Consider the following 11,157-nt stretch of genomic DNA (forward strand, 5'->3'; position numbering starts at 1 on the left):
GGTGGTCCAGGACAAGTTGCTAGTGATATTTACTCCTCGGAATTTGAAGCTCTCTATGATCTCTACTTCAGCACTGTTCATCTATTGTAATTGAGTGTTACTTGATTCTATTTATGTAAAGTATTATATGTTATGATTGGACAGCATGTACAGAAGAGATTTACTAGAATGTTGCCTGGGTTTCAGCACTTAAGCTACAGAGAGAGGTTGAACAGGTTGGGTCTTTATTCTTTGGAGCGTAGAAGGTTGAGGGGGGACTTGATAGAGGTTTTAAAAAATTTAAGAGGGACGGACAGAGTTGACGTGGGTAGGCTTTTCCCTTTGAGAGTGGGGAAGATTCCAACAAGGGGACATAACTTCAGAATTAAGGGACAAAAGTTTAGGGGTAACATGAGGGGTAACTTCTTTACTCAGAGGGTGGTGGCTGTGTGGAATGAGCTTCCGGTGGAAGTGGTGGAGGCAGGCTAGATTTTATTATTTAAGAGTGAATTGGATAGGTATATGGATGGGAGGGGATTGGAGGGTTATGGTCTGAGAGCAGGTAGATGAGACTAGGTCAGAGAAAGTGGTCGGCGTGGACTGGTAGGGCCGAACGGGCCTGTTTCCGTGCTGTAATTGTTATATGGTTATATGGTTATATGCAAAACAAAGCTTTTGTCTGTACATGTGCAGTAATAAACCTAAACCTGAACTGACATTAAGTGCCTCTGTATTAAAGACGTTTTTTTTGCTCCCAGGTATCGATTACTGTGTGAAAACAATGAACGTTGATGGCAGCGTGCTGGCTCTCCAGCTGTGGGACACTGCGGGACAGGAACGGTGCGTCAGTGCTTGGAATGTTCACGCTGGCATTGTCCTTGAAGTCCTCATTTGAAACATAGAATGGTGGCTGTCTAAAAAAAAAACATGGTTCATAGAAAGGCCACATTTATTCTCCAGAGAAAGTGATTCGGGGGGTAAAGACCAGAACAGTTGCCATGCCAGGTTGAGATCCATCCCGTCAAAATATTTTCCTCAGCGCATCTATACAAATTGGAAAGAATCCTTATGAACATGCCAAATTGTCCAAATGCCTGAGAAAGGAATTGTACAGATGCCTGAAGAACTGAGCGCACAGCCTTGTGGTGTGTATTTGGTGTTATGGTGCTCATGGCAGAGCTGTGGGCAATCAATACCCATACGTAAGTGTTATTATCGGTAAGGTGCTCCAGGGCAGAATTTGGTGCAAACTTTTAAGAAGAGTTTCCCTAGGTCAGTGTTTTAACTCTTATCTTACTGGGGGCTGTATTTTACATGGCCTCTTCTTTACTTAGTACTTTACTGGCAGAGTAGATGTGATGGGTTGAATGGCCTTATTCTGCTCCTATCTCTTAGGAACTTGCCCCTTGCCCTTGGCTATGATTTGAAATCACTGCAGTGAATAATTTGGATAAGTTAATAGAGCATAGAAGAGTACGGTGCAAGAACAGGCCCTTCGGCCCACCATGCCTGTGCTGACCTTGATGACAGTCTAATTAATCTGAAAATTGCAAATAAATCCCCAGATTTTAGAGATTTATCTGCAGTTTTGGGTGTTATATGTGCATCCTGGACCTTAGTTCTTGTGTGGTGGCGTCAACCGCTTGCTTGCGTGACTGCAAACTAGAAGGAAATGGCTTTGACTGGATCAATTTCTGATTCAATTTAGAACGTCTAAATTTGGAAACTTTAAAACTAACAAAGTATGGAAATATTTTTGAACTCTTTGAGTTGACTGCGATAATTGTTGCTGTTGTTTCCTGCTGTAGGTTTCATAGCGTTACAAAGCAGTTCCTCCGTAAGACAGATGGAGTTGTTCTGGTCTACGACATCACGGCTGCCGCCAGCTTCCACGCTGTCCGCCACTGGCTACAAAGTGTCCAGGTTTCGCCTTCCTTCCCATCTTCTGGCACCACACATCTCCTAGTGCACCAAACTTAACTTGGTTTGCGATTTATTTTGGTCATAGAGTCATAGAGTGATACAGTGTGGAAACAGGCCCTTTGGCCCAACTTGCCCACACCGGCCAACATGTCCCAGCTACACTAGTCCTACCTGCCTGCGTTTGGTCCACATCCCTCCAAACCTGTCCTATCCCCGTACTTGTCTAACTGTTTCTTAAATGTTGGGATAGTTCCTGCCTCAACAACATCCTCCGGCGGCTTGATCCATACATCCACCACCCTTTGTGTGAAAAAGTTACCCCTCGGATTCCTATTAAATCTTTTCCCTTCATCTTAAACCTATGTCCTCTGGTCCTCGATTCACCCACTCTGGGCAAGAGACTCCATGCATTTACCCAATCTATTTCTCTCATGATTTTATACATCTCTATACGATCACCCCTCATCCTCCTGTGCTCCAAGGAATAGGGTCCCAGCAAACTCAACCTCTCCCTATAGCTCAGACCCTCTGGTCCTGGCGACATCCTCATAAATATTCTCTGTTCCCTTTTCAGCTTGACAAAATCTTTCCTATAACATGGCGCCTAAAACTGAACAATACTCGAAATGCGGTCTCGCCATTGTCTTATACAACTGCAACATGACCCCCCAACCTCTATACTCAATACTCTGACTGATGAAAGCCAATGTGCCAAAAGCCTTTGTGACCACCCTATCTATGTACCTGTGACTCCGCCTTCAAGGAAACATGCACCTGCTCTCCTAGATTCCTTCTGCTCTACAACAATCCCCAGAGGCCTACCATTCACTGTGGAGGTCCTGCCTATGTTAGACTTTCCAAAATGCAACACCTCACATTTCTCTCTATTAAATTCCATCAACCATTCCTCAGACCACCTGGCCAATCGATCGAGATCCTGCTGCAATTTTTCACAGCCATCTTCACTATCTGCAAAACCACCCACTTTTGTATCAACATTTATTTTGGCCCTTTGTGTTGATTATTGTGTTATCAGAATCTCATTACAGTGAAGTCACCATTACCCCAGTCTATACCCCCCACTCTCACTCCCAATCCTACACCATGACAAAAGGATCTGCTTTTTTCAGGCACAGTAGCTGACCTTCCTTTCCACATTATATTCATCTTCCATAATCTGATGATGCAAAGGCAGAGGGACACCTGGTGCAGTCTGAAGCTGGTCTAATAAAAACATAAATTGCTGGAAAACTCAGCAGGTCAGGCAGCGTCTGTAGAAGACAATAGACAATAGACAATAGGTGCAGGAGTAGGCCATTCAGCCCTTCGAGCCAGCACCGCCATTCAATGCGATCATGGCTGATCACTCTCAATCAGTACCCCGTTCCTGCCTTCTCCCCATACCCCCTCACTCCGCTATCCTTAAGAGCTCTATCCAGCTCTCTCTTGAAAGCATCCAACGAACTGGCCTCCACTGCCTTCTGAGGCAGAGAATTCCACACCTTCACCACTCTCTGACTGAAAAAGTTCTTCCTCATCTCCGTTCTAAATGGCCTACCCCTTATTCTTAAACTGTGGCCCCTTGTTCTGGACTCCCCCAACATTGGGAACATGTTTCCTGCCTCTAATGTGTCCAATCCCCTAATTATCTTATATGTTTCAATAAGATCCCCCCTCATCCTTCTAAATTCCAGTGTATACAAGCCCAATCGCTTGAAAGAAGGAGACATTGTGGAGGTTTCACATCGAGGCCCTGCGCGGGGTGCTCAGTTACGATGTCATGTTTTGCAGGAGGGAGCAGGTCCTGACGTCGTGATCCTTCTCCTGGCCAATAAGACCGATCTGGAAAGTGAACGTCGCATTGCTACTGAAGAAGGACAGCGAGTGGCAACGGTTTGTGACTCAAGACATTTGTTAGTAACATACTAAGACATTCATAGTTTACTGGATATCCAAGGATGGGTCGAAATAAACCAGAGCAAGGGGGTGGAGAACAATGCCACGTTGATAGCCCAGGTGACAACCAGGCATGGGCATGAAGGGAGGGGATGGCCAGAATTAGGAGGTGAGAGGGAGGTCCACCACAGGGGCTGACAGGTGATAGGTGGAACCAGGTGAGGAGGAACGAGATCCTTTGGATGATGCTCACAGTAAGAATATGCCCTCTGGTTCAAAATCCCCCCCCCCCCCCCCCCCCCCCTCACGAGTGAATGAGACTCGTGTCATCCGCACTATCACCCCTCAGAATCTTGCCTCTCGACAAGCTCACTCCTTTTCCCAAACTCTAGTGAGTATAAAGGGTGGCAGGGTGGCGTAGCGGTAGTGCTTACACCGCCAGAGACCTGGGCTCGATCCTCACAACGGGTGCTGTCTGTACGGAGTTTATATGTTCTCCCAGTGACGTGCGTGGGTTTTCTCCGAGATCTTCGGCTTCCTCCCACTCTCCAAAGACGTACAGGTTGTTGGTTAATTAGCTTGATATAAATGTAAATTGTCCCTAGTGTGTGTAGGATAGTGTTAGTGTGCGGGGATCACTGGTCAGTGCGGATTCAGTGGGCCGAAGAGTCTGTTTCCGCGCTGTATCTCTGAAACAAAAAATAAATAAAACCTGCCCAATTTTCCTCATAAGATTAACTCTTTATCCCAAGATCAGCACAGTGAACCTTCTGCAGACTGCCTTCCCAACAGGTATATTTTTTTTTAAACTGTACACCAGGTGTCAACTCAGTTAGAGCAGGATCTCTCCACCTCTACACTGCTTTCCTTGAAATAAAGCCTAACTTTCCTTTAGCTGGCTGGTTACTTCCTCTATTAGCCGGTAACATTCCATGGATAGGGGGGAATTGGTGGTTGGAGTCGGGGAAGGTAGGCAAAGTACTAAATGAGTACTTTGCTTCTGTTTTCATCGAGGAGAAGGACATGGAGGACAGTGAGGTCAGTGTCGAGAAAACTAATATGGAATGGCAGTTTAAGATTAAGAAGGATAAGATCTTGGGGCTCTAGAAAGGCATTAAGGTGGATAAATCCCCAGATGGGTTTTATCCCAGGATATTGAGCGGCAAAACCTCAAATGAGCTCTGAACTACATAGACCTGGGGGCATTGTTTGTTTTTTTTGCACTTTAATTGTTTTTTATGTGTACATATACGATACGATAGAACTTCATTTAACCCAGGAGGGAAATTGATTTGCCAAGTCATTAAACAAAACAGGCATAAAACATGTGTGTGTGTGTTTTTGTATAATGTGTGTGTGTGTGTACAATAGACACACACATACACACATGTACGCATAAAAAACACAATATTAGTGCAAAAGGGCAAAACCTCTCTATATACAGGTATGTATGTGTGTGTATATGTATATATACACACACCGAACCTTTTTTCAAATTGAAGAAAGGTCTCGACCCAAAACGTCAATTATTCCTTTTCTCCAGAGATGCTGCCTGACCTGCTGAGTTATTCCAGCACTTTGTGTCAATCTATGATTTTGAACGCTCTGCCTGCAGGATTGTGGAAAAGAATCAATCGATACTTTCATGGGAATTGGTTATACACTTTCGAGAGAATAAAGTGCAGGGCTCAGGGGTGGAGTGGGAGGCTGGGCCTGCCAGGGGTATGCAGTGGACCCAGCATATATTCCATTGTTCACTGATGTCCTCCTGACCAATATCAATCTTTGAAAAGCCTCAGAACTTGTTCAACGAGAAATCCTGTGAAGAATTTGGGTGACGTAAGCAAGCTTCTGTCGAGGAATTCAGGATTTGGTTGAGGTGAACAATATAAATCATTTTAAAGGAGTGTTCGTAAACCCAGGAGGGAGGAGGGACTGATGGAGTTGGATCAGCCATGGTGGAGTAAACGATGGGCCGAATGGCCTTATACTTCTCCTAAAACTTATGATGTGAGCATTGGATGGGTGAATGGTTTGTTTCTATCTGCTCAACTTTAAATCTTTTTTACAGGAAAGCAACCTGATTTTCTATGAATGCAGTGCATTCTCTGGTGACAACATCACCGAAGCCATGATGCACCTGGCAAGGTATGGGAGGAACAACCTCTCACGAGAGGCTGATGGTAGTATAAAGAACAAGCTGCAGTCATTGGTTTCTACATTTTAACATCTCATCACCTTTTTCATTATCTATTGAGACCATAAAACTGTGTCTTTCCAACTAACCCCCTTCTCCTTCTCATTCTGAATGTGCAATAATAGCAGGGAGTTGGGAGTTCACTTTGTGAAGATTAGACGCTGTATCAACGTTAAAATCTGACTCAAAATTAGTATGTCAACAGGTTTTTAAGACTTGCCTAAATTTTAACTTTCTTAAATTCTATAAACTTTTTCATTCTATCTCCCTGATCCATGTTTAAAATATTAATGTTGAATGGTGTCGGTGTTGTAACCCTGGAATAGCTCAGACGGCAAACAGTCCTGTGATGACACCGTTTGTTTTTATTGCAAAGAACTGCCCTGGAGTATTCGGCTCTGGGAACAGTTTATTTGTGCCCCCCCACCACCCCCACCCCTTGTGTGTGATGTCCCAGTCATGTCAGGAATGGGCATGATGCCAGGCTTCTCTCCCATCCCACTTCAAACACTGATAATGCATCAAGCTGCCTTAATTCCAACATAGCTAGAATTCCAACATAGCAAGGGGCAGATTCAATAAGTGACTTGGTTCTTGCAACAACAAAAAAAGCAAATGTTTTCACCAGTTTGGTAGGTGAAGCTGCATATGGTTTTCGTGCAGATTAGAAGAATGAAGGGTGATCATATGGTGTCAAAACCTGTTCCTCGGGATCTGACCTCATTTGCTACTATTACCTCTCCGGACAGTGAGGTCCAAGCCCACTCTGGTGAAAAATACATTCCTTATCCCCCCCCCCCCCCCCCCCCCGCCCCCGATCTTTCTGTTAATTTTTTTAAATCACGTGTCCTGGTATTTACCCCTCCACATGCCCTTCCTATAAACATTCAAATCCTCATCATTTATTCTTCTCAACAAAGTCTTCCTCAGCGGAGAACCCCAGCTGGCCTAACTTTCCTCGTGACTACAATTTCCCAGCTCTACCTTTGTCTTAAGATCGTTCTTTGACTTTGCTTCTGCCGCCTTTTAAGATTGAGAGTTCTAAAGACATGTCCTTCCGAGAGAAAATAACTCTGCCTCATCTCCATCTTACACAATGAGCCCCCCCCCCTGTCTTACATCGCTGTGCCAGGGCAGTGGGCCACAGTTGGGGCAGATACGAGGGGGGCTGGTGGAGCATGTCCATGGATGTTAAGTGTTGGGTGGGTGTGTGCAAAGAGCTGGGAATAAGGATGGGCGTGGGGTTCAAGCCTTTGGATAGGAAAGCAGTAACATAACCATTGTATTTCCCTGGCAATGGGACTGTGAACTAAACTGTAATATTTTCCACTTTTACAAATGTCTGGAGATAATTTTCAAAACTTCGGCACACATTATTACCGTGGCTAACTATTATTTTTGTCTGTTAGACTTTTAAAGGAGCTGGAAGACAAAGAAAAGGAAAAGTTTGTTGAACTTGGTGAAGGCTCTCCCAAACAGAAATTTTGCTGCATAAAGTAATGTAGAGAATGAACTCATCCACTCAGCAGAACCTTGGACAGAAGCTTTATATCTCCTGAGTGCTGCTTCTGCTGCAGGATTACACAAACTGAGAGAGTATTCTTTCACGGAATTTACTAACTGGTAATTTTTAATTAAATTCTTCAGGTTAATTGATGGGGTTGGGTGAAATTTATTTAAGAGTGGCAAGTCCGTGCATATTAAAGATAGACACAAAATACTGGAATAACTCAGCGGGAAAGCAGCATCTCTCGAGACCTTTCGACCAGAAACGTCATCCATTCCTTCTATCCAGAGATGCTGCTTGGCCCACTGAGTTACTCCAGCATTTTATGCCTATCTTTGGTGTAAACCAGCATCTGCAGTTCCTTCCTACACTGTGCATATTAAATCAAATCATGCAGCAAGTACAAAGGTTAAGTTGCAGCTGAAAGTGAAACACAGATATGAAATGAAGGAACCTTAAATCGGTCAGATTGTGCATAACTGAACCAACAAACTGGGTCATTCAGGCTTCCTTACTCCCACCTGCCTTGGGGGTGGGGAGACAAAGGTGCGAGTACAAGGGAAAGGGGAAAGAAAGGGATGGGATGAAGGGATGGTTTGGGGATTCGTAGTTATCTAAAATTGGAGAATTCAATGTTCATACAGTTGGGTTGTAAGCTACCCAAACAGAATATGAGGTGCCCTTCCACCAACAGCATGTCATATCATATCATATCATATCTATACAGCCGGAAACAGGCCTTTTCGGCCCTCCAAGTCCGTGCCGCCCAGCGATCCCCGTACATTAACACTATCCTACACCCACTAGGGACAATTTTTACATTTACCCAGCCAATTAACCTACATACCTGTAAGTCTTTGGAGTGTGGGAGGAAACCGAAGATCTCGGAGAAAACCCACGCAGGTCACGGGGAGAACGTACAAACTCCTTACAGTGCAGCACCCGTAGTCAGGATCGAACCTGAGTCTCCGGCGCTGCATTCGCTGTAAAGCAGCAACTCTACCGCTGCGCTACCGTGCCGCCCACTCTGGCTATGGAGTTAGCCCAAGCCAGAAAGATTAGTGTGGGAATGAGAAGGCGAGTTAAAATGACTAGCAGCCAGCAGATCCAGTAGGCCTCAGTGGACCAAGTGCAAGTGTTTGGCGATACGGTTGCCAAGCCAATGCTTGGTCTCGCTGAATTACAGGAGATCACATGAAGAACACTGAATGCAGTACATGAGATTACAGAATGTGTACATGAACCTCTATCTCACCTGGAAGGACTGCTGGGGTCCCTGGATGGAAGTGAGGGGTGTAGGAACAGGCATTACATATCATGAGGGTGCAGGGGAAAGTAACTAGGGAGCGGGTGGTTTGGGTGGGAAGGGATGAGTAAACCAAGGAGTTGCAGAGGGAATGATCTCTGCTGAAGGCAGAAAGGGATGGAGACGGGATGATGTGATCACATTAGAGGTGACAGAAAATGTTTGGAGAATGAGGTGCTGAATGTGGAGGCTGGTTGGATGAACAGTGAAATGCTATCCTAGTTCCATCTAGGGGGAGGGGAGAGCGATAGCAGAACTATGGGACAAAGGATATATGGGCAAGTGATCCATCTCTAAAAGGCAAAGGGAAACCATAGTTACTAAAGAAAGACGTCATCTCAGATGTCCTAGAATGGAAAGCCTCATCCTGTGTAGATATTGAAGTCTTCACCCAAAGTATAATCCATGACCTTCCAAGTGTTGGTGCTTCACCAATGCATTGTTCCATGTGGAGAGATATTGTTCAGCTTGGGGAAGGCTGCATGTGATTAAACCCCTGTGAAAAAACCTAACTGAAAAAACCTAACCTAGACCCCACCTTGCCTAACAACTACAGACCCATTTCCAAACTGCCATTCCTGTCAAAAGTCCTTGAAAAGGCAATTCTAAACTAATTAGTGCCCTACCTACACCAAAACACCATCCTGGAAAGTTTCCAGTCAGGTTTCAGAACCCACCACAGCACAGAGTCTGCCTTGTTGAAGGTACACAACGACCTGCTTCTCGCCATCAACACCGGCGACTGTGCAATCCGCAGCGTTCGATACAGTGGACCACACCATCCTTATTGACCGTCTCCGGTACGCGGTTGGCATTGATGGCACTGCCCTGAGCTGGTTCGTTTCCTACCTCAAAGATAGGAGTTTCGCCATCAACATAGGCAGTTATTCCTCTGCTCCAGCTAGCCTCTCCTGCGGAGTTCCACAAGGCTCCATCCTAGGCCCCATTCTCTTCTCTCTATACATGCTCCCCCTTGGCCAAATCATTCAAAGGCACGGCATTTCTTTCCACTGCTATGCCGATGACACTCAGCTTTACCTCCCCCTGAAACCCAACAACCAGTCAAATTTAAACAGCCTCTTACACTGCCTTGAGGACATAAAATGTTGGATGGCACAGAACTTCCTCCAATTAAACGAGAGCAAGTCTGAGGTCATCCTATTCGTCTTCGTCGTCCCCCCGTCCCCCCCCCGACTCCATCAAATCGATAACAGGCAGTCATGGAAGCCTATCCTGCCTAGTCAAACCGCATGTCAAAAACCTCGGCGTGATATTTGACTGCATTAAAATTTGACAAGCAAGTCAACGCTGTGGTAAAAGCCAGCTTCTTCCAACTTCGTACCATAGCTAAAATCAAACCTTTCCTCCAATTCGACGACACTGAAAAAATCATTCACGCTTTCATTTCCTCCCGCCTAGACTACTGCAACTCCCTATACACTGGGATCAGCCAATCTTCCCTGTCCCGCCTGCAACTGGTCCAAAACGTCGCAGCGAGACTCCTGACGGGTACCCGTAAAAGGGACCACATCACGCCGATTCTGGCCTCTCTCCACTGGCTCCCTGTACGGTACAGAATCAACTTCAAGCTCCTCCTATTCACATATAAAGCCCTAAATGGGCATTCCCCCCCCACATCAAAAATCTTCTAACCCACCTCTCTAACTCCAGGTCCCTCGGGTCGGCCGACTTGGGGTTACTCACTATCCCGCAGTCCAGGCTTAAGCTCAGGTGTGACCGCGCTTTTGCGGTTGCAGCTCCTAGACTGTGGAACAGCATCCCTCTCCCCATCAGAACTGCCCCCTCCATCGACTCCTTTAAGTCCAGGCTCACAACCTATTTCTACTCCCTAGCGTTTGAGGCTCATTGAGGAGGCGCTATGAACTGTTTTGTATGTGCTGTTATGTTTGCGTGCTACTGTATGTTTCATTTTTTCCTTAGTACCTAATCAGATGTACAGCACTTTGGTCAACATGGGTTGTTTTTAAATGTGCTATACAAATAAAATTGACTTGACTTGACCCTGTGGACCTTTGCAGAGTTCGCAAGGTTAACTGCGTTGGGAGAAATTTGACTGCTTCCAAATTCTTTGCTTTGCCCATTTTAATTTTGATTCTGTTTTAGCTCAGCAGTTTTTGATAAAACTGAATGGACTCGCGTAATCAGCCAGTTGGCCGATTTCTTTTCCTGAAGGGCATTAATGAACAAAACATAGGTCTACTGAGATTTGCTATTTTCTTACTTTAATTCCAGATTATGCAATGAATTTAATTTGACTTTCCTTTGGTGTGCTGGGATTTCAACGAGTGCCTTGGGATTGTGAATACAGGTTTGAGTTATTAATCCAGC

At 45.2% G+C, this 11,157-nt stretch overlaps 1 protein-coding gene across 1 annotated transcript in view; it reads left to right on the forward strand.

The window, feature by feature from the left end:
* Positions 1 to 7,566, forward strand: part of LOC144603383 (EF-hand calcium-binding domain-containing protein 4B-like) — a 30,558-nt gene extending 22,992 nt beyond the window's left edge. Inside the window, exons 14-18 of the mRNA XM_078416540.1 lie at positions 738 to 819; positions 1,788 to 1,902; positions 3,694 to 3,795; positions 5,870 to 5,946; positions 7,405 to 7,566. Coding sequence (XP_078272666.1) covers positions 738 to 819; positions 1,788 to 1,902; positions 3,694 to 3,795; positions 5,870 to 5,946; positions 7,405 to 7,495 — 467 coding nt within the window. The 3' untranslated portion in view covers positions 7,496 to 7,566. The remainder of the gene's footprint in view (positions 1 to 737; positions 820 to 1,787; positions 1,903 to 3,693; positions 3,796 to 5,869; positions 5,947 to 7,404) is intronic.
* Positions 7,567 to 11,157: the final 3,591 nt, after the last annotated feature.

Source organism: Rhinoraja longicauda, chromosome 20 (assembly GCF_053455715.1).
Source record: "Rhinoraja longicauda isolate Sanriku21f chromosome 20, sRhiLon1.1, whole genome shotgun sequence".
NCBI classification, from domain to species: Eukaryota; Metazoa; Chordata; class Chondrichthyes; order Rajiformes; family Arhynchobatidae; genus Rhinoraja; species Rhinoraja longicauda.